This window comes from Ambystoma mexicanum, chromosome 11 (assembly GCF_040938575.1).
Source record: "Ambystoma mexicanum isolate Mex_15411 chromosome 11, UKY_AmexF1_1, whole genome shotgun sequence".
NCBI lineage: Eukaryota > Metazoa > Chordata > Amphibia > Caudata > Ambystomatidae > Ambystoma > Ambystoma mexicanum.
Genome location: NC_090934.1, coordinates 1,100,764,444 through 1,100,788,284, shown reverse-complemented (window position 1 = coordinate 1,100,788,284; position 23,841 = coordinate 1,100,764,444). Strand labels below are relative to the sequence as shown.

Sequence of the window (23,841 nt, the reverse complement as noted above, 5' to 3'; positions counted from 1 at the left end):
CATTCCCCAATCAAATGATGAATGGAAGTTTGACCAATTAGAAGCTGAGAGAGAGGTAGGGTCAGTGATGCTAGAACACACCCACATTCTAAACACATAAAAGCAGACAGACAGGACAGATAGGGACCTTCAATTCCATTTGCTGCAACGCGCTCTGCCGGACCATACAACATCCAGAAATCCATACTTTACCTCCATCAAACCTCCAGAAAGCCAAACTAGAGACTTCAATCTATCCAGAACTAAGAGACCAGACCAGAGAGAAAGCAGTGCTGTACCCAGAGAGACCCAGACCAGCAGAGAGAGCTGACCCAGATCACTGTGAAGTGCAGAGGCCAGACCAGACCAGAGTCCAGTTTAAAACCCTGACCAGATCCATGGCGAGGCCCATTTCACTCAAGAATATAGTGTGAGTACCCAGCTGAACTGTGTAGAACCAATCTCTTAGTTTAAATTCATCTAATTCAACCTATTTTAATCTAAGTAGAACTGTCTCCTAACTGTCACCTGTCATTTGCAAAGCTGTCACTTGTCATTTCGTAGTTGCAAGCTGCACGTGTCTTTTTGAACTTTAAAATTTCAAATCTGAAAAACGACCTTTATTTAATCGCTCATATCTCCGCAACCGTTTGTGCTAGAGACTTGCAGTAACTTTCATTTGGAAGATGAGATCCTAGGCTTTCCTAGGACCCCAAAACGATAGAGATAGTCCTTGTGGTTCTCCTGTAATAGCGCTCGGCGCATCCGCGAATTTTACCGCGATTTGCAAATTTCTTCACATGTAAAAACTGCTGCTGCTTGCCTTCCATTTGCCAGAAATTCGTTTAACCTGCTAACTATCCCTGCATCATTGCTAGTGTGAGCTGAGCTAATATTAACTAGATACCACTCACCCTGAACCTCTGACAGGGAATTAAAAGCATTTTTAGCATATTTTTAATTCATTGCCAGCACATATCCAAGCAATTTGGGCCTGTGTTTTCAAACTTATGTAGTCTAAGCTTGCTGGATTGAACTGAATTACCGTTGATTGCATTTCTGAGAACTGTGTGCTTCCTTCCATTTCCTTGCCTTGCATCAAGGGGGGGAGGGGATTGCCAGAGAAAAGTGATTACATTGTTTGGTTGAAATCATATTGAGTATTTCTATACTGCATTTCATTCATTCAACCTTGCATCCATTTGAACTCTATAAAGCATTTTGTACCACCTTCTTCTTTTGTTCCTATTTACCAGTGTGCTACCTTATCCATTTCATCTCAACTCCTTAGTAATTATAAAGAAGTGTGCTAGTGCCCGATTCTCTGTTGTTAATCTGTATCATATCAGATTAAGTGTGATATTCAATTATTAATTTATTATAAAGTGTCATATATATATCTATTGTTTAAATTATCAAATAAACCTTTTAAACTTGCAAAACAGAACTACTTCTTGGCTCAGTGGGGTCAGGGGGATTCCAAGAGAGGGGTGTTATATAGGGGTAGTCATCCAGAACGCATGAACTGGACATAAAGATATATCAATAAGGGTTTTCATTCAGTATTATAGACTAGGCGTTGACTTAGCTGTAGTGTTGAATTGAATCCTCTTACAGAATGCTTCCTACATGTATCCATTGTCCACCTCTGATATCCAGAAAACCATGACAACCTTCAAATGGTGATTTGCCCTGAAAGTGTTCTACAACTCGGCAAATGTCAAATTCTTCTTCCTTTCATGCTATGCATCGGTTATAATGTTACTGTTCCATTTAAAAAATCATAGAAAAACTACCTGACAAAAATGCAGAACTAATCCTATGGCCATTGTGTTTGGCAGTTTCCTTTACTCCCTTAAGAGAAACTGCAACCATATTGACAAGGGAGCTACTTATAGCCTTCCTATATGGAACTCTCTTAGAATGTTTGTCCACTGCGAACCAAGCACATGCAAATCTATCCTTACCATGAGATCCATCAGAAAATCTGTGTTGAGAAAGGAAACCTCTGCAAATGTCCCTTGCACCGCAGCAGACTGGCTGATGTAACAGCCGTTCCGTCCTCAAATTTAAGGATGCTGTCAAAATCAGTTTATATGTTTCGTTTCTAGGGTGAATGTTGTGAAAAATTTAATGAGCAGCACGCCCAGTATCACAGATCTATTTGTCAGATATAAAGATCTGTGGTCCGTTTTATGTTCCCAAAATGCTCTTTGGTTTTATGCAAAACAGACTGAAACCCTCACGGTCTTATTTGTTCACTTTACGATTTTGGTTTTGCAAAATAGTACAATAGTTGTTTACCAGAGGTTCCTCCTTTGAATGCTAACCTTTTATCAGAAAATAATGTATATCGTTATTCTAGGTTTTGATATTGTGCTTTGCTCAGTTAGACAGGTTCAACATTCTTATTATGTCTAACATAAAAACTGGAAGTGATAATTGGAAATTAAGTGTTCCCATTTTTTAAAAGAGCAGTTATACAATATTTGTACAATGACATTTTTTTTATTGGCAGCTTTTGCAAAAAATCACAGGCACCCCTGCATCTCTCAAAGCAGTGTTTTTCCCTATGCAGTGGCTTTAGCAATCGTCTCACCCAGCTAGAGACAGAGGCATAAGGTGAAACCGAGGGAGAGAAAGTTAGATCACTGTATGATACAAAGGATACATTGAGTAGCTTTTATTCTGTCAGCTGCAAAATGTTGCATGTGCTTATTTTGTGCTTTGATAACAGACCACTGAGAATTTAAAAATTGTTCTCGTTGTTTTACTTATTTCATGTGTCAATTTTTGCTGTCTTAAGTTTTGTGCCTGTTTTATCTCCTATTCCGTATGTCTTTAGGAAACCATTGTGAATATGAAATGGGATCCATCGGGCCAGATTCTCATGACATGTGCCAAAGAAGAAATGGTGAAACTCTGGGGATGTATTTCAAAATGTTGGCGCTGTTTGTATTCACTCCCTCACCAGTCTATTGTCAATGGTATTGCCTGGTGTGGCTTGAAAGGGAAAGAAGAGCAACAGCAACTTATGTTGGCAACGTATGTTCCTTTCTCTATACACATACACAATTGCATGTTTTATTGTAAATGGCATGAATTGGTTCTGTTACATTGAGCGCTTCCCTACATCTATATCTTTTAGAATGACTGAGTTATTTTACAGGCTCTGTGGGTCTGTATGTGCTAAATTCTGAGGGAAGACCTTTTGAAAGAGGAATGTTTTCATTAATATGAAGGGGTGGGTTTGTTATTGGGAGGAGAGTGAGAACGCAGAAGTGCTTTTGCTGCTGTGTTGGTAGTTTCAGTTTGGAAAAGCTAATCGCTGCGTGTGGGTTTGGTTCGAGGTGTTATGGGTCAGTGGGCATGCAGGCACTTGTGTGCCTGTGGCGTAGGGGTGCATTGCCATTTTGCTATTGTGTGAATTATTGGGGGAGGTGTTGAGTTTGACTGTCAGTGTGGAGTGGTATGTTGCCATGTGTGGGCGTAATTAATCGGTGTGTGTGGTGTGTTTGAAGGAGTATGAAATGTTTTAGTAGGGTTATTGGGAGGACTGGTGGTGATCCTCATATGGTATAGGGTTGAATCATTGTTGCACAGATTATTGTTGAGTAAACAAATTCACTGTCTAGTCGTTACTGGTAGACCAATTTGTTTGGATCACATGACCTGGGAATCTCAAGCCAAGACCCCGTACTTTGTGCTGTACCTCTTTGCATTAAGGTTTTGCGCTTCTCTTTGACCATGGGCCATGGTTTAACGAGTTCGGTCAGCAAATTAAAGAGCTATATTTAGTTTCTTGAAGGTCAGTTATTGCTTTATTGTGCATATTCACTTTGGGAGGGACTTCCAGAGCTTAGTTGAGATGTCTGAAAACACCATATAGTATTTTCAACTATTATTTGGGTTCAGGAAGTATGTCATTGCTAGAGCTCAGGGTTCTTTTTGATCTGTAGATGGAGATTTATTCTTGCTGAAACTCTGCTCCATGGCCATGAATTGCTCTGTGAACAATGCAAGTGTTTAATAGATCCTTTTCTTGAATGGTAGCCAGTATACTGATCTTAGTGCTGGTGTGCTGTTTTTTCTCTTGCTTAGTCTTGGGAGTAGTCCTGCTGCTATGTTCTGGAACGATTGCAGTTTAAAAAAAAAAAAGTATATTCAATGTGTATGGCTAGTTCTCGTCTTTTACATATTTTACAAATTATACATAAAAACCATAGAATACATTTACTAAAGAAAAAAGAAAATTAATCCTCAATTTAAAAAGGGAGCTTAAATAAAAGAAATGAAGTACCTCCTGGACTGCCACCATAAACTTCTCCAAAACATTGACAAGTAGATAATAAAAGAAATGCAAATCCAAAAGTCTTTCCAATCATAATCAACAGCATTTTTCAAATATTCTTAACTTCCGACACCTAACTAGAAATTAAATACGGTGATTAATCAGCATTAATAGAAAGAATACGTCTCACTTTAACAATTTCTCAAATGTGATGTGTTGCAGCAACCATAATCAGTGGTTCTGCTGAGAATATTGAAGCCCAAAACTGATCCGTTACATTCCCCCAATATGCTAAACAAAATCTACCATGCCCCTTAACATAGTAGGACGTTAGCCTCAGGCACCCTGTCAATAAGTGCCAGCAAGACTCCACCCTCTCCTTGCAAATATGGCAAAGCCTCATTTTGTAGGGTTCCCATGCCCATGTCCCAGTGAACTCACAAACAGGTATTATATGACTTTGATCTCAATATGATGTCCTCAATATTAGTGGAGCTAACGCAGCAATTATATAATCACTTCCTACGCCTGAGGTAATGATGGAACATTTTTTGGTGTGGTAGTCGGGAAATCCAAGGTAGGTACAAAGTAGTCTATTCTTGACGTGACAAGAGAGAAAATGCCAAGGGTTTTGTGGTGGAGGTGAGAAGGGGTAATTCAAATTATTGTGAAAGGTTTAAATGAACAAACCAAAAATGCAATTTAAAAAAGGGTATCATCCGCTTGATGGTATGTAGGTGGAAGAAGTATTTATTTTTTTCGAAGTTCCAGTGTTGGGTCACTGTCCAATCAAAATTCTGTGATTTTTAACTACTTGTAATGCTTTCGGTCTGGTTACCATTTTGGTAGCCATTGTATAGGCAGTTGTATAGAGAGATTGTTGAGCATGATAATGATTTTAATTTTGTCCATGTTGAGTTTGAGGTTGTTAATGCTCATCCAATGCGTTGATTTGCAAGAGTTAGTTGACAAGGATTTGGTATATGTGCTTGCTGGTATCGATTTTGTAGATAATTTGAGTATCATCTGCATAGTTGCAGTATAAAAGTCTGTGTCCCTTGATGAGATTCATGAGTGGGTTCATGAAAATATTGAAGAGGGGTGTAGAGAGCGATGAGCCTTGTGGAAACCCACAGGTGATTGTGTGTGAGGTTGAGCTGAAGGGTGGTAGCCAGGTAATTTCCATTCTTTCTGCCAGGAACGTTTTTATCCACTGTAGTGCAGTTTTGCTTATCCCTTCTTGTGTCCTTTTGATGAGGGCTGCATGGTTGACTTTGTCTAAAGCTGCTGAAAGGTCTATTAGCATCGGGGCGTAATGGATGTTGGCGTCTGAGTTCATTTTTAGGTCGTCCCAGGTGGAGAGTAGTGCTGGGTCAGTTTCTCTCATAGGCCTGAAGCAGACTTGTGCCTGGTCCAGTAGGTGATTGGTTTCCACATGTCAAGATTTTTCCATATACATGGGCTTCTAGCAGTTTGGCCAAGGAAGATATGCTCGATATAGGCCTGTAGTTAGTGAGGTTATTTGTATTTCCTCTGGGATCTTTGCCAAGTGGTTTAATGTAGAACACTTTGAAACTCTTAGTACAGTTCCTGTTTTACGAGGTTGCTGAAGCATTCTTCATGTGTCTCTTTGGCGAGACTGTTTTTGTAGATGTCTGATGGGCAAGGGTCTACTGATGTGCCGCCTTTGTTGTTACCTAAACGTAATTTTGAACATTAGCCGGCGTCGCATCTAGACATAATCGTAAACACTAGCCAGCGTCGCACCTAGATAGGTTTAAAATATCAGCGTGTGCCACACTTCGATAGAATTGTGATTGTTACAATTTGCCCAATTAACCAATCCACTAACGATTTCACCCCTCTGCATATACCTCTCAAGCTCTAACCAAACACAACCACAAACCTATAAAACAACAATCCGCACAAACTTCACTACACTACAACAACAAAACAAACCACACATAGACTCGCACAACAGCATACGACTACCGACCAGAAAACACCCCAAGCCAACCAACGGAATTCCGGGCTGAGGCCGCCAACAGCACATCACTGCTCTCTTGCACTTTTCCAGCTTACTCCCACTAACTTGCCCCCCCAGCCCCTCTCCTTTTCAGAGCCACCAGAGGACTATGGGACCACTCCGGTGGTGATAGTGCGCCGTACAAATATCCTTTAACATCAACAATTGTTAATGTTAAAGTAGTTGGTATTGTGGTTGCCTCTAGAGTTGAATATTTGAGTTTAAAAACAAAGTGTTTTGCAAGGTCATCAGAGTTTCTGCGAAGGAGTAGGGACTTTATTGCAAGATTTCAGGTTTGTTATCTCATGGACTATGTTAAACACAACTTTCTGTGCATTACTTGCTTTTGAAATGCTTTCGCTATAGGGCATTTTGTTTTCGTTTAGGATTTCTGCTTAATCGATCCTTATCTGTTTTTGGTATGCAATTTTGTCCTGTTAGTTGTAATGTTTCCTTCAAGCTTGTGCAAGTTTCCAGTTTGTTTTTTTCAAGTCTCTGAGGTGGGGCATAAAGCATCTGGCAGCTATTTTCTTTTTGTAGAGGGCAATGTGTTTCTTCGGTGCTAAAGCATCGAGCTTCTGTGATCCATTTTTCGCATGCCTCAATTTTTTCTTGTGGTGGAATCCAAGAGCATTTTGTGGATTCCAGTCTGGTGTTGAGGGATTTTCAGTTTCCTTTCTCATTTTGGAGTTAGATTTATGTGGGTGGTGTGAGGTCACTGATTTGGCAGGTTTGGTATTATCCCCTTCAAACCAGATGTAAAAGTCCCCTAGTATGAGTCGGTTGCAGTGTTCTATTTGAATTCAGGTTGGGTGTGTACGCATTTCTCTGCAAAGGACGGATTGTATATGGGTGGTCTGTCGATGAGTAGGATGGATTGATTGGTTTGATGGCCTAGAGCTAAGTGGAGGAAGAGTGATTCGCAATCTGGCCACTTTCTCTTTTTCCTTAGCTGTTGGTCTGCCTGAATTTAAAGTTGTTTGGGAGGAATTTGTGTGCAACTTCCTTAAAGTCATCCATTAGCCAGGTTTCTGTGAGGAAATGTATGTTGATTCCCTCTTCGCTTGGGGACTTGTGAATGTCTGTGGCATGATTTGGCAATGATCTGGTGTGGATCAGATTACAGTAAATCTTTTTATTTTTCAGGGTTTGTTCGTTCTTTGGGGGTTGTATCGGTATGAACATTGGACATAGGTTCATCCTGTCTTTTGATAGAGAGATTGACTTTGGTGTGATGTGGTTCTTCATTGAGGAGCATGAGTAGCCTCAATGTCCTTTTCAGGGGGTGTTTATGGGTTTGTAACATGAAATTCTTTGGTCTCGCCAGTCCTTGGTGGCAAATGGTGTGTTTCTTTTCTAGTTCTTTGGGCTTCATTTAATCTATCATGATGTCTGCTTTTTCTCTCCCTGTGTTAATAGTTCTTTGGATGACTGGTTGTAAGGGGTTGTCGGTGGATAGGTATTGCAAAAAATAGAGTGATTTTAGTCTATATGTCGCAAAAAGGGATCTCTTCTGTCAAGAGTATTGTGGGAGCTTTCAATAAGTTGTTGATTGCCTTGTTTGGCTTTACTCGCTAGTGCATTTTGGGTAATTCTTGTCTGGTGGTGTTTTCTAGTTCGAGGCATTTTGGTGTGGTTTGCACGTCGGCTTCCAGTGGTATAAGGGGGGGTCTAGTCTGGGAGGACTGCCTATATATCTTGTTGAAATTTGGGTGTCTGCCACTTTTCTTTTTAGTTATCCAGATATTTTGCTGGCAGATTTTCTTATTGCGATAATGTCCCAGTGCAAGGTATCGTGGTGGTACATTATTGGATAGGCAAGTTATCGCAATGGGTGGTTATCTAGATAGGGGGAGTATCTGAGTGGCTAGAAATATCCCAGCAGCAGATTGTGTTGGCAGATAAAACTGTTGCTAGTGGTTAAAATTGGCAGTTAACACAGTGGTAGAATATCCCTGTGGCCATTTATCAAAGTCTCAAGACATCTCAATGGCAAGTTATGCAGATGGGAAGATATTGCAGTGGCATAGTAGCCCAGTGGTCAGGTATAACTGTGGCGCCGTATCACAGTGGCGCCGTATCCCACCAGCTAAATGTACTCCAGCGGCTAAATGTGTCCAAGTGGTCAAATATCAGTGGTAAGTGTAACAAAATGTCGTAATATCTCATTAAAAGTTTAGCAAAATGGAAAGTAAAGTAAGTGACAGATTATTAGAGTGGCACAGTATTATTGTGGCAAAGCTATTGTGATGAATCGAATGGAGTCATCACGGATTCCCCCGCGGTAACCTCCTCCCATGTGGCATAGGGATGGCAGCCACTACTTGATCCTGACCATGGGGGTGGCTACGTGACGGAGGTACACATGGGAGGAGACAACTACCAGGGAGATGTCATGACTTCATTGAATGAGACATGCTATCCCCCATTCGTCCATGAAGAAGGCCCCTTAATACCAAACACCATAGTGGCATATTGCCATATATCTGTTCCCCACTTTAGGGAAAGTGAACCATCTCTTTTCCAACATCATTCAGACCAACCTGCCATTTCTGGTCTAAACGACACCAGCTCCAAGTCCGTTTTTTTTTGGAACTGATTTCTCATTTGGGCGTTGAGAACGAGTTTAAATTCTAAACATCAGAAACCATCAATGTACTTCACTCCCCACAACCACCTGAGTACTGAGACAAGGAGAATGGAGGAATTGATGCACAGCAGCAAACTTAGTGAGCGTGCTAGCTGTTGGTCAATGACACCTGTACGCAGGACCTTTAAAAATGGTAAGCGAACCAGCAGCAGCAGCTCGGGAGAAGACGTGGCTTCTCTAGTGAAGGTGGACAGAGGCTGGAAGCACAAACGGTTGTGCAGAAACTGGAGGCACAAGCTGGTGTGTAGAAGCTGGAGGTATGAGCCGGTGTGGCGGAGCGAAGAGGCTCGCCAGCGGAAGAGGACCGAAACATGGTGCGAGAGAGATGGGCCGAAGAGACGCCAGGAACCGCGAGAGGAACCCCAGGTGTCCCACAGCCAAAAGAAGCAGCGTAGTCCTTAGCGGGAGCCGGAGGGAAGCCAGCCTGCAGGAGCGGAGCCGCAAGGGAAACCAGAGAATCGGCAGAGCCACGAGGGAAACCAGAGAATCGGCGGAGACTCAATGGAAGCCAGAGAATCGGTAGAGCTGCTCAGACTACGGAGCAGGCAGCAGAGGAATGCCACGTAAGCGCGAGCAAGACCAAATAACTCACACAGAGCTGGTGAGTCTGCCAGTGCAGAGTGGGGAACCCAGGGTGTTTCGGCAGCCACACCAAAGAGACTTTGAGCAGTTCAAAATTTCAGAAAGTGAAAGAATTGTTTGTGAAGAGAAAGGGCGAATGCCAACCCACACCCCAACAAGAAGTGAATGTCAATGTGGGGAGGGGGGCTTGAATGAGAACAAGTAGATATACCAAGTCAAGAGGGGGTACATGCTACTTGGTTGTAAAGAGAGACTATAACATATGAGGAAGTCCTGACAAGCATACACCAGGCAGTTGTGAGTGCAAGGGGATCCTGGCAGGAGAGTATACCAGGCAGTTGAAAGTGCATGAAGAGACCTGGCAAGGGAGTATACTAGGCAAATTGCAAACCTATGAGAAAGAACAAGAAATGGCAGTATTTGTTGAACAAAGAAGAAACTTTTGTTAAACATGAACTTAAGCTTAAACAGCGTTTATACCTAACAAGATTGTTGTGGGCAAAGAAAAGACGCAAAGAACTGTTATGATATGATAGGTTTTATAACACGCTTAATACCCAGAGGTTTCTAAGTGCTGACCCGGGGATCAAACTTGTGGTGCTCTGTGTCTTGCTTCCAAGGAGAGCATGTTGCCGCTGAGCTATCCTCCCGAGACTGTTAGTCTCGGGAGGATAGCTGATAGTCCAAGAGACATTGCTACACCATTGCAGAAAAAAAGGGAAGGGAGGTCCCCCCCTCTGGAACCAAGCTCTTTTCATCTTGGAGAACATTTTCTTTGGAGTTGTGCTATTTTTGTCATGTGATCCTGGCCTATTTGTTTGTTATCTAATACACTAGACTGATATTGAGGCACAATATTTACACTAAGTTTTGTTTGACTATTTAAATCGGTTGCTTTGACCCCTAAAACTAAAGCTTTGAAGAAAGAACGTTCCAGTCCATTGCTTTATAGTTCTATGTAAAATAACTACCTTTTTTGGATCAATTGTCAATCTTGAACTCCTTGTTCCTCATTTGATAATGACCATAAAGTGTTCATTTTAGAACTTTAACCGGCAATACTGTTTATTATTATTCCACAGATGGCATAAGTCTGTGGTGTGAAGTAGATGATGAGGAGTTGTCCTTCTGAAGATAATTTCAGTTTGATTCACTTAAACTGTCCACCATTGGAATCCAGTTGAATAGGGACCCTTAATATGGAAGGTTGATTTTCCAATGATTATAGCAATTTTACTTTGATCTAGTGAAGTTTGGAATTTGAGTACAGATTTGGCTGTTTACCTTATAGTAATGGAAGATTGATTATGTTGAATTGATGACCTAATTCAGCTCCTGGCGAAGGGGACTACCCTAACGCGTAGAGCTCTGTATTCTTTTGACCACATCATTAAATGTTTTTTGAATTAATTCTATTGAACTTGCCCAGACAAATGTGTGTGCTTACTTGTGCCTTAAATCTTGTTTAATTTTGACTGTTCTCAGTTTTTTGGTTGTGCAGGGGACGCAAGGGTCCTCACATAGAGCTCTTTCCATCTTTTTTGCTATTGACGTTCCACCTTGTGCTAGGGTGGATTTACTCTTCTCTGCACCAAAAGTATCTTAATCGTGCTTACCCATATAGGAATGCAACATCAGTGTTTTGCTCAACTATTTTTGTTGATGAAAAGTTTTTGGCAAGCATCAGGTTAAAGACATTTTCCCTTTTCACTTTGTTTGTGTTTTTAGTGCGAGAGTCAGAATAGACTGTTTGGCCACAAGGACTGCTTTTGATTTCTGACATCCTTACATAAACAGTTCTTTAGTTTTTGGTTATAGGTAGGGAAAACTCCTCTTAGTGCAGGGACAGAGAGGCATTTTCCCAACCCCATTCATTTAATAAAAGTCTTTAACCAGAAACATGGCAACTTTGTGTCCGCTTTCATTTCTGACCCCTTGCATATAGAGTCAGAGGGGAATCGGGCTTAATTGACATAAACTGGGGGACTCTTAGATTTGGGAAAACTGAATAACCGAGCTTCTTATACATCAATTGCCACAGAACATTCAATTGTATTTGACTTGTGCAGCAGCAGGGGAGAGTTGTTCCAACCAGGTGACCAGGTTTTAATACCCACAGACTTAGTCCTCACTCCCCCACCCAGAACCTACTTTGGACTTGCTTCTAAATCCGGTCCAGCATGGTGACATGGTTTAGACATCTTTGCAGGCGTTATAGATCCTGACTATAGAGGTGACATAAACATCTTGATGCAAAATAATGGAAAGGAGCCATATCAATTGAATTCGATGGAGAAAATAGCACAGGGAATTTTTGAAAAGGCTTTGTTTTCCCAAACTCAAAGAAGTGAAAAGCTCTAGTGAAACCAATAGAGGTACCAAGGGTTTTGGGGAGGCAGACAGGTATCAGGGGAAGAGTCTGAAGTCATCCCTGATCTAGCCATCACCGAAGCTGAACCCTACCTTCAGGTCATACCTGAAGAGGAGGGGAGGGTAGGAAAAAGGGGGGACCATTATTCTTCCTAAACTTTGCACTGTTATATACCAGAGATAATGGGTCAGATGGATCCCATAGGTCACAAATAATGATGTTCAAAAGTCATAGGAAGATAGTGTTGGAAATTGCCCATTCCTACCTGACAGGCGGCCATCTAGGTACAGCCAAGAACTAAGCACTGATTCTATTGGGCCGGGGTCTATGCTGATCTGAAAAACATTTTGCTCACTTGCTCCATATGTCAGAAGACTAGTTGTCAAATTCCCCCTCTAGCTCCTTTGCAACCCTTGATATACAGTTTTCAAGCATAGGAATGTGTATATTGGGACCCCTTGAGCCATCAAAGTTGGGAAACAGATATATCATTGTGATATAAGATTATGTAACCCGTTATCCTGAAGATGTTCCTTTACCGAATAACACGACAAAGCAACTACTCATACGCCCGTCCACTTTCCTCCATCCTTGTGGGTGTCCCCCAAAATAGGGACGGTACCGGAACCTTTGGCAGCAAAGAAAATGACATTCCCCTTTAAATTTAGTGTAGAGTGCAGGCCCGTGGCCTCGGGCGCGGGACCGCCCCAGCTAAGGCCCCGCCCTCCGGCACATCACTCCCTTTTTCCGCACAGACACTGTCGGGCCTGGCAGCCAGCACGGAGACCTTTATTTTAGCTTTCTGCTGGCTCCCCATTTTTTTATTTATTTAACTTTCCTTCTGTGCCTTACCTCCCCGGAGCATGTTGGCCGCAGCAGGATTCACAAGGTTTGTATCTTGCAACCGTTCGTTCCCGGCCTCGGACCCCATGCACTCTGTCTTCAGTGTTTGGGCCCCGACCATCGCTGGGACTCATGTGTGGCCTGCAGCGCTCTGAGTGGCAGGGCATTGAAGAATCTTTTGTCGCAGTGGAGGGGGAAATCTTCCATACTTCTCCCCCTCTCTATCTTAAGGACTTTGTCTCCGGGGCCTCTCGTCAAGACAAGGTAGGACCTCTCTTCTGCAAGTCTCCACAGCTAAAAGACTGTGGCATGTCCAACTGGGCAAGATACCATTAGGGATAGAGTTAGTTTCTTCCACAATTTCACTGCGTCCCCTATCCACGAGAGGGCCCTCCCATTGTTATGGACAAAGGTCTCCTCTATCTCATGGTAAATCTGGATGCCCGGGTATTTAAAGGACTCTCATTCCCAGTGGAGCTCCCTGCGCATACTCCCCTCTCCCTGTCTGCCCCTCAGGCCCGCCAGTGGGAAAACTAGAGATTTGTCTTTGTTTACCTGAAACCCTGACTGTTTGAGAAAGTTGCCCAGCACATCTAAGATCACCGAAATGTTTTCCAGTGGGTTTTCTATGAAGAGCAGCATATCATCTGCGAAAAGCGCGATATTGTGCATCATCCCGCCTGCCTGTATTCCCATCTCCGCAATGTACGATCGAAAATATCTCTCCAGCGGTTGTAGCGCCAAGGCAAATATGATGGGGGAGACCGGGCATCCCTGACGTGTGCCCCTCTCCAGACGTGTGCCCCTCTCCAGATGCCATCTTCCCGAGACCCATCCTCCTTTTTTTATCCTGGCTATGGGAGTGTTCATGCAAGAGGCCCTACATTACACTTGTGCTGGTGTACATAGCGGGGCGCTGGAACAGGAAAAAGCTATGGCCCACCCCAACACCGAACCCATTCACTGCACTGGACAACAAGGGTGGCCGGTAAGGTCAGCCCAGTTGAAGCAGGTAGAAAGGGATACCGGTTGGAGCAAGTTGAGGGAAATGAGGGGGGTTGGGAGAAGGGGCGGGGGGTGGACAGAGGTCAAGTTGGGGCTGGGAAGTTGGGGAGTTCAGAGTGCGTTATTGGTTGGGGGCTGAGGAGGGAGTGAGTTCTAAGGGCTCTAGTGTTGCTCATTCTCAAGGGGAAATCCATAAGGGGGAATGGCTAAAAGACTGTGGCATGTCCAACTGGGCAAGATACCAATACTGGCAAGGGTGGGACCTTCCTTAAAATAGGCATATGGAATGTGCGCGAACTGGGAAGCAAAGGGAAGAGAAACCAGGGTGGGTCCGTATTTGAAGAGGCTGGGGATACAACTGGCGTTATTAAGAGACACATCTACGGGGGGGGCTGAAGGAACTGGAAACCAAATGGGGGGGGCAAGGTGTTTGGGTCTTCATATTCCACCTACTCGAGAGGTGTGCTGATCTGGGTGGGCCCGAGGATTCCCATACAGGTTGAACACACGATGGGGGACACAGAGGGTAGCATGATAGCTTTAGTCGGTCAGTGGGAAGGACGCAAGATTTGCGTGGTGAACTCTTATGGCCTGAACACGGACGACAGGTCCTATTTCTCCTCAGTGTTGGAACTCACAGGCAGCCAACGGGCGGGACTATATATCTGGGGGGGGAGATTTTAATTGTGCAATCGACCTGGAGCTAGATCATACGGGGAAAGGGGGCACCACGAAACCGCTATCCCAGGAAGCATTGAAGCAGGTGATAGAAGAGCTGGATCTGGTGGATCTAGGGAGGGAAACACATGGATCAGAAAGAGGGTTCTCATTCAACTCAGGGGTTCACGGATTGTTCTCTAGACTAGACTACCTATTCGTGGCGAGGGAGAGTTTTCACTGTTTTGAAGGCCCAAGGTGCCTAGACTGAGCTCTGTCAGACCATTCTCCGCTAGTCGCCGAGATTGAGGGCACACACACCCGGTGAGACACAAAGTTATGGCGCATGAGACAAGGGCTACTGGGAGACACAGCCAACGTACAGACCCCAAGAGAAGCGATCACGTCTTTTTTCGAGATCAACGAGGAATCGGTGGAGGACATGGGAGGCATTCAAGGTAACATTGAGAGGGGTGTGCATGTCCCAAGCAGTGGGCGTCAGGAGAACCCTGGATTAAACAATTAAGCGCCTGGAGGGAGAGATAAGGAAATTAGAAATGGACCAAGAAGGGGGCCGTCAGGCGGGGGAAGCACTAGCAGAAAAACTCGGCCTACACAAGGGTGCTCTGAACTCATTAGAGCAGTTCTACAAGGGGACGTATACGACCAAAATCCATAGTGATGGCGATAAGGCGGGGCGACTGTTAGGTTAGCTAATAAAACGGGAAACGCCAGGGGGGCAATTACATAAATAAAGGACTCTGAGGGAGGCCTGGTGTCATTGCAGCAGGGAATAAACGGGGTCTTCCACAGATAATACAAGCAGCTGTACTTGTCGGAGGGGACGTAGTCGGACCAAGTAGGCGAAGACCTGCTAGAGTTAGTAGACATGCCCAAGTTGGACAACGAGGACACGGAAGGCCTAGATATGCCGATGGAGGAGGGGGAGATTCGGGAGGCGATTAAATCAATGCAGACCAATAAACCACCAGAAGCGACGGCTTCCTGGTGGAGTTCTTTAGGACGTTTGTGGATATTCTAGTCCCCCAGTTGAAGCAAGTTTACGGCCATGCACTCCGAAAGGGAATTCTTCCGGAGTCAATGAGGGAGGCGGTGATCACGGTTCTGTTAAAAAAAGGGGGATCCACTACAGTGCGCCTCGTATAGACCCATTTCCTTATTAAATATAGACACACAAATCCTGGGTAAGTGATTGCAATTAGGTTGACGAGAGTGACACCGGGACTAATGCATCCAGACCAGTGTGGATGCGTGAGGCGACGGGACACTGGGATTAACTTACGCAGGGTACACCATGTCATCGACCTGGTTAAACACTCACGGAGAGAACTGGCACTGTTGGCGAAGCCTTCGATTCTCTAGAATGGCCATGGTTGTTTAAGGTACTGGAAGCATGTGGCCTGGGCGAGGTGATAAGATGGCTGCGACAACTAATGAAACTTTGACACACTACATGCTAAATTGTCCTGTCTCCATAGATTTCATGGATACATATTTAAAAGCCTTATTGTTTGGATTTAGATTACGTAGTACATGTAAGACCAAGCAGTTTTTAATAGGCACAATTGAGCCAAAAGTTGTTTGGCCCTGCAAAGTATGTACTTGGCACTTGGTTACTAAGAAGGAGGCTTATGGGTATTATTTCAATTGAATGAACTGAGCTTGCCTTGAGGCTGCGAGCTTTGCTCTGCTCAAAATGGGATGATTTTAGTCTGTAAAGATGAAAAATTGTAATATGTTCTTATTTTAATGGTTGAATCTGAATTCACTTTTAGTACATATAAATTACTTTGTATGTGATTTTACTAAACGAATTGCGCTAAAGGTATCAAACCAAATAAAGCTTTTTAGAGTGAAGGGAATATTCATGAGCATGTGAATTCATGCCCGACCCATGCTGGAGAACAGAAGTTATAGGTAAGCAACTTGTTCCTTATTGATTTTTTATTGGCTGACCATTTTTCAATTAAGCCACAACAACCCCATATGTTCCTGTCGTGCAACATAATCCATGTTACCCGATTATAACCTCCCTTCCACCTCACGTATGAAATGTAGAGACTTGGTACACCAAGTGGCTGTTTAGGAAAGCTACACATTAGTAGTTGGCACATTTTGTATATTAAACTGTTTTATTTTGTTTTTCAAATTGTAACTGTCTTTATTTTATTTTAGAGGTTGCCAGAATGGTTTAGTCTGTGTCTGGACTGTTCCCCAAGATGTGCAGGAGATATTGCGGTCAAGCCCAAATTTCTCTGAAATCTGGTCTGATCAGGAATCTAATAGTGGAAAAACGGTATGTGTTGGTTAATAAAGGGTTCATTATGTACTAACAAAAAGTCAGTGTCATGTGCGTATTTTCTCCGGACTGTGCGTTTGTACTGCTTTGGTGTTTAGTCAAGTGATTGCTTTAGGCAGCAACTGTCTGCTCTGAAGAAATGCCACATGCTGTGAACCCATTACTCAATGCTGTATCATCCCGAAGGGCGAGTAGCATGTGCTTGGTACTCATTACTGATGAATATGGGGATGTTTGAAACCTGCAAACAATCTTTGTTTGCAGTAAATGGCCAATAAAAGTTTCACGATGCATCCATGCCTTTGTGTTGGCAGCATTGCACCAAATTTGAAGTTTGCTTATGGCGACATGCACCATTTTCGTAAAGCTCTTGGAAATATTTTGTCAATCGTCACCATGGGGCGAGTGGATTTCTTTAACGTCAAGTCTGTAAACTAAGGAACTCCTCTTGCAGGTCTAGTGGGATTTTTCAGAATTTGCTAAGCTTTTATTTCCATAAAAAAGCTGTCGCTGATGAATCGATCTGTGCTTAAATTGGTTTCCAATTTAAAGATTGATGAACATTTTTTTTTAAACTAGTATAGTGAAGACTAACACATTTCTTTGTGTAACAATTGCCACTCTTAAGGTTTAGTCAAAAGCAACATATTTTAATAAATCCAAAAGGTTTAGTTCAAATCGTTTTACTGATCCATACATCCTGTACACCACTGCTAGTTTCCCCCAACTAGACATATTCTAAAATGCACAGATGTCAAATGTACATTTTGTTATTGTCTGCCATGTGCTTTTAACATTGGTGCAACTACATCAGACTAGCATGTGGAAGTGATGTTCATTAGTGTTAAGAATATGAGCTTAATTCAAACGGCTTCTGGGCTCTGGCTTTAAAACTGGAATTTGGAACAGGTCCTTTATTCTGTCTGTGTTATTTACTCACCTGTACTAAGGTCTTTCTGACAAGACGAACAAGCTGCCCAAATTAATGTAACATAACATTAATAATGAGCAACATTTGTAGCTTACTTCCCTCTGTGAAATTATATTTCGAGGGGATTGGGTCCTCCGATGTATTCTATATCTATGACAGGTAATGTCCACAGCTGTGCTGCTTCAGAAAATTTTCGGCGACTGCCTCGTGACGTCGATGCGCCGTCCCCAAGGACCTCCTCCGACGGCCGACGTCACCCGATGTGATAAGTAGGACGCACAATGCCCGTAGCCTCAGTTCCGTTTTTTCCACGAACGTGTTCGCTTCATGAAACTCAGTACGCCTCAACTCTTTGGAGTTTGTTGTATTCTTCTCGGTTCTTTGAACCTGTTTGGTTTTTGTGAAAACAACCTGTTTGTGACGATGTCTACCTCGTCTTCAACCCCGCGTCCGGGCTTCAAGAAATGCGGGGACTGTGGGTCTGAGATGCCGGTAACGGGCCCGCACAACGTCTGCCTCTGGTGCCTCGGGGAGGCCCACGACACGGACGACTGTGTCGACTGCCAGTCGCTCACGGCCAAGGCCTTGCGGGAGCGCAAGAAGAAGTTGTCAGTAGGTAGGGTGTCTAAGCCCAGGAAGTCGAGGTCTGCGGGGCTTTCGACGGATGATTCGAGAGGCGACTCTCTGCGTCATCGTCGGAGGTCCAGTGGGTCTCCTTCCAGGAGTCGGTCTCGCCACTCCTCTGCCTCTTCGAGGCATTCCCAGAAGCACCGGCATTGGTCGCCTTCCCCGTCCTCTTCCAAGGACTCCGCCCGTCGGCGGGTCGCTTATCCCACCATGCAAGCGACACCGGAGGAATGGGCTTCCTTCGGCAAGAATCGCAGGGTACCGGTCCAACCGTGCCTCCGAGTGGGGTCGGTCGTGATCGGTCGAGAGACACTGCTCGCACGCCTTCGGGCTCGGGTGGTCGGCACGGTTCGCGGGAGAGGTCCCGCTCGGACAAGGGTAACCGTTCTCACCAGGCCCGTTCCAGGTCTCGGTCCTCGACGCGCTCGAGACTGCGTGATCCTGTGCCGTCTTCGAGGAAGACGTCGACGCCTGTGGCTCCGAAGTCGTCGACGACCGTTCTCGAGGCTCCGCTTTCGAGGGGGTTGTCGACGCTGTCGGCATCTAGGTCGTCGAAGGACACGCTTGGAGCCCTGGCTTCGAGGCCTGTGTCTACGCCGCTGGTGCTGGCGGCGCTGCGGCTGATGTCGACGCCGATTCTCTCGCCGCCGACTCGTTGGGCGCCCTTGACGCCTTTCGAGGCGGTGGTGTCGGAGGGGCCCCGTGGTACAGGGGTAGCCCCTAGAAAGGCTCTGGCTAAGGTCAGGCATAGCTTTGGTCCTCAGGTGTCTTCCTTTCACCGCCTGGAGTACATTTCAGAGGGTGATGAGGGCTTGGTTCCGGTTAGGGTGCCTGATGAGCTTCTCTCGGGCCATAGCCAATTTGATGACCTGAGGCAGTCACTGCATGATGCCAGTGGACTGGACACCTCTCCGGAGGTGGAGTTTTGTAGGCCTGAGCCTGGCACTTCTTCGTACCAGCGCCTTATGTCTAGTACTTCGGATGGTCGGCTCCCCCAAGGGAGTTTGTTCAGGATGATCTCACGGACATCCTCGATCTTGGTCCCCCCACCGACCCGGTACTGCTGTTTCATGTGGCTCTGCAGAGAAGGGAGGCGGCGGCTTGGACTGCTCCGGAGAGTCTCCCGGCAGTGGGCAAGTCTTTGTCGCAAAAATACCGTCCAGCCAGTAGCGACCCCTGCTACTTGTCCAGGCACCCCACTCCGGAGAGTTTGGTGGTGCAGGCGGCTACGGCCCCGGCAAAGCAGGCGTCGTATCCTACCATCCATCCGGAAAGGGACGGCAAACATTTTGATGGCTGGGCAAAGAAAGTATTTTCTTCAGGGAGGTATGGCGCTTCAGGCGGCCAACTCTGTATGTGCCTTGTCTCGTTTCACACACACTCTGTGGAACTGTGTTGCATTGGCGGCTGAACATATTCCCGAAGGGGACGAACGGGATGGTTTCCTTGCTATGGTTCAGGATGGCAAGGATGCCATGTGAGGCCGTTCAGTCGGGTTTGTACATGGCAGATTGTGTCAGCCGGTCCATGGTGGCGAGCACCATAATACGCAGGTTTGCGTGGTTGCGGAAGTCGGGGTTTGCTCCTAATGTGCAGTCCCGGCTCCTCAACATGCCCTTTGATGGTGAACATCTTTTTGGCAGCAAGGCTGACGAGAGCCTTGAGAGGTTGCAGACCTCCAAAGCTGCAGTGAAGTCGTTGGGCGCTGCAGTTCGACAACCTCTGCCTTTTCGTCCTAGGGGACAACAATGGAGGGGAGGTTTCTTTCGCTATTACTCGTCCTTCAGTAAAGCGAGAGGAGCCGTCAGACAAAGAGGCCACCGTAATAGTGCCAGAGGTGGAAAACAGGGTATTCGAGGTGCCACTGCCGCTCGGGCAGTTTCCTCTTTGCCCTCAGGCAACGCCGCAGCCGCTACCACTCAGTCTCATGAGGCCAGATCCCATGGTTCGCCGGTTGGGGGAAGACTGGCGCAGCATCTTGTAGAGTGGCGTGCCATTACTTCAGATGTCTGGGTTCTGGAGATCATAACCCACGGCTACTGTCTTCCCTTTCGGCAGAGGCCTCACGACAATCCACCTGGGAACCTCTCTTTGAAGAGTCCGGATCCGCTCCTTGCGCACGAAATTCAAGCCCTGCTGGAGAAAGGCACCATAGAACTGGTGCCTGTAGCGGAGAGGAACAAGGGATGGTATTCCCCTTATTTTTTGATTTCGAAGAAAGACGGGGGATTGAGACCCATCATGGACTTGCGCGGTTTGAACAAACTCCTCAGGAAGGACAAGTTCAAGATGGTGACTCTGTCTCTCAAGTCCTCCAGGCCCTTCAACTTCAGGACTGATTGGTGTCTTTCGACCTCAAAGACGCTTACTTCCATGTGCCAATCCATCCGAAGCACAAGAAGTACCTGAGGTTTGCGGTTGGCGACTCGCACTTTCAGTTTTGGGTCCTGCGGTTCGGATTGACCTCGGCCCCAAAGGTTTTCACCAAGCTCATGGTGGTGGTGGCAGCGCATCTCAGGAAAGGGGGGATTCACGTCTACCCCTACCTGGACGATTGGTTGATCAGGGGGAGCTCTCCCGAGCAAGTTCTGGATCATCTGTCCGTCACCTGCCACTCCCTTCACAAGCTGGGCTTCTCCCTCAATTTAAAGAAGTCCCATTTGACGCCAACACAGCGGCTCCAGTACATCGGAGCAGTGCTCAACACATCCCTGGGGCTGTGTTTTCCTCCCCAGGTGAGGGCTCTTCACATTCAGCAGATGCTGCACAAGTTTCATCTTGCCCAGACGCTCACGGCGTTCGAGTTCTTAAGGTTGCTCGGCCTCATGGCATCCTGCATTCTTCTGGTGGCAGAGGCTCGTCTGCGGATGAGATCTTTGCAGTAGGCACTCAAGATGCAGTGGTCACAATCTTCCGGCAGGATGTCGGACTCTGTTCAGGTGCCGCCCTCGGTCGCCCAGGACCTTCTGTGGTGGGCCATCGAAGGCAATCTGATGAAGGGGGCCCTATTTTGGCTTCCCTGGCCGGAGGTGACGATCGTGATGGACGCATCCCTCATGGGGGGTGGGGAGCTCATGCCAACGAGTTGACAGTCAGCGGTCGTTGGTCTCCGTCGGAGTCCAGATTTCATATCAATCTGTTGGAGCTGAGGGCCGTCAGGCTAGCCCTGAAGGCTTTTCTGCCGACTGTGCGAGGAAAGAGTGTCCTGATCCTAACGGACAACACAGTGGCCATGCACTACCTCAACAAAAAGGGGGGCGGGCTGGGTCACTTCCTCTGTGCAGGGAGGCGATGCAGCTAGAGTTCTGGGCCATCCAGCAGGAAGTTTTGATCTTGGCTGTTCATCTGGCCGGAGACGACAACGAGGCGGCGGACGCTCTGAGCAGGCAGAGCACGATCTCTCACGAGTGGGAGCTGGCTCAGGAGATTCTCCTGGAGATCTTCGCCCTTTGGGGGACCCCTCAAGTGGATCTCTTCGCCTCCAGTGTCAACCGGAAGTGCGAAAGGTTCTGCTCGTGGGAATTTCCTCCAAAAGGAGCCTTAGGAGACGCGTTCGTGGTGGAGTGGTCATTCCCACTGCTGTACTTGTTTCCTCCAGTCCCCGTCATTCCGCAAGTACTGCGGAGGTTACGGAGGTTCGGTTCCTGGATGATTCTCATTGCTCCGGCGTGAGTCCGGAGGACGTGGTACCCGGACCTTCTCGACTTGTCCATCTGGCCTCTGCGTCGTCTTCCCTACCGAGACAATCTGGTCTTACGGGAGGGGGGTCAGGTTCTCCATCCAGAGGTTAGATCCCTCAACCTTCACGCTTGGCTTCTGAAAGGTTGAGGTATAAGGATTGGGACCTCCCTGAAGATGTGTTGGAGGTGTTGCTCTCGGCCAGACGGCCGGCAACAAAGTCTCTGTACCGTTGGCCTAAGTTCTGCGACTGGTGCAGAGTTAACAATGTGGATCCTTTCGAGTGTGACATTCCCATGGTTCTGTCTTTTGTGCTTTCCTTGGCCCACAGGGGCTTGCAAGTGGGTACCATTAAAGGTTACCTGGCGGCGCTGTCCGTTTTTAAGCGATCGTCTGAAGAATGTTCCTATTTTAAGATTCCTTTAATTTCTCAGTTTTTGAAAGGGCTCACTAATGTGTTCCCTCCGTTACCTTTTCTGGTGCCCGGTTGGGATTTGAACCTTGTTCTTAAGTTTCTTATGGGTGCTCCGTTTGAGCCTTTGCATTCTTGCCCTTTGAGACTGTTAACTCTTAAAACTGTGTTTTTGGTTGTGGTTACTTCCGCTCGCAGAGTGAGTTACAGGCACTTTCAATTAAGCCACCCTTCACTGTGTTTCATAAGGACAGGGTTGTCCTTCGAGTTCGTCCTTCCTTTCTTCCGAAGGTGGTTTCGGAATTTCATTTGAGCCAGGAGGTGGTTCTTCCGGCATTCTATCCACCTCCACATCCTGGTAAGGAAGAGGAGAGGCTCCATAGTCTTGATCCTAGGAGAGCGTTGAGCTTTTATATTTCGGGCATGTTCCGGGTCAGAGTGGACGATCAACTTTTCATTGGTTACGCTGGAAAGCGTTTGGGACAAGCTGTGACGAAACAGACTTTGTCTCGTTGGATTATTTTAGCTATCTGAGTGGTACCGCTTGGTGGGTAAGGACCCTCCGACTGGCTTGCGGGCCCATTCTACCAGGGGTGCTGCTGCGTCTACTGCCAAGCAGAGGGGTGTTCCTATTCATCACATCTGTGATGCAGCCACCTGGGCTTTGGTACATACTTTTGTACGTCACTACTCCCTCGATTCCATCCGAGGGCAGGATCTGACCTTTGGCAAGGCAGTCCTTTATTCCGCATTTTTATTGGGCATGCTAAATTTGTGTTCTAAATTCTTTCCCACCTCCTTGCTTGGTACTGCTTTGGGAGTCTGTCATAGATATGGAATACGTCAGAGGGCCCCATCCCCTCGAAGAACAAGTTACTCTCTTACCTGGTAAAGTTCTTTCGATGGGATGGTCCGACGACGTATTCCATTTCGCTCCCTCCCTACCTTCCCCGCTGCAGAATTTCTTATGCGATTGCAGCTCGCGTTCCGCAAGGCCTTGTGTGTCTGACTGGCAGAAAACTGGTGTCCCACGTTCTGGGGAACAAACTACAACTGAGGCTACAGGCGTCGTGCGTCCTACTTACCACATCGGGTGACGTCGGAGGAGGTCCTCGGGGACGGCGCATCGACGTCATCGACGCAGGCGCCGAAATTTTCCGAAGCAGCACAGCTGTGGTGATTACATGTCATAGATATGGAATACGTCGTCGGACCATCGCATCGAAGAACGTTACCAGGTAAGAGAGTAACTTGTTCTTCCATCTGTAATGGACTTTTTTTTCTTTGAAATGTGATCAAAGTGTACTCGTTTACAATATGTGTGTTGTTTCTATACATTGTATATTCTGCTACAAATAGCACAATAGTTCTCTTAATAAGATAACCAGAACCACTGTGGCAATATTTATAATGTTTTAATAGCATTTTCTTGTATCAAATAAGATTTGCATTTTAATTATTTTCTTTAA

General features: G+C 45.9%; 1 protein-coding gene across 10 annotated transcripts in view; it reads left to right on the top strand.

Annotated features, from left to right (window-relative positions):
* The window catches only part of HERC1 (HECT and RLD domain containing E3 ubiquitin protein ligase family member 1), a 3,379,312-nt gene that overhangs the window by 2,652,283 nt on the left and 703,188 nt on the right, over positions 1–23,841 (top strand). For all 10 annotated transcript variants that reach the window (XM_069624399.1, XM_069624403.1, XM_069624396.1 and 7 more), the window contains exons 56-57: positions 2,825–3,024; positions 16,601–16,721. In XM_069624399.1, the coding sequence (XP_069480500.1) occupies positions 2,825–3,024; positions 16,601–16,721 (321 nt within the window). The remainder of the gene's footprint in view (positions 1–2,824; positions 3,025–16,600; positions 16,722–23,841) is intronic.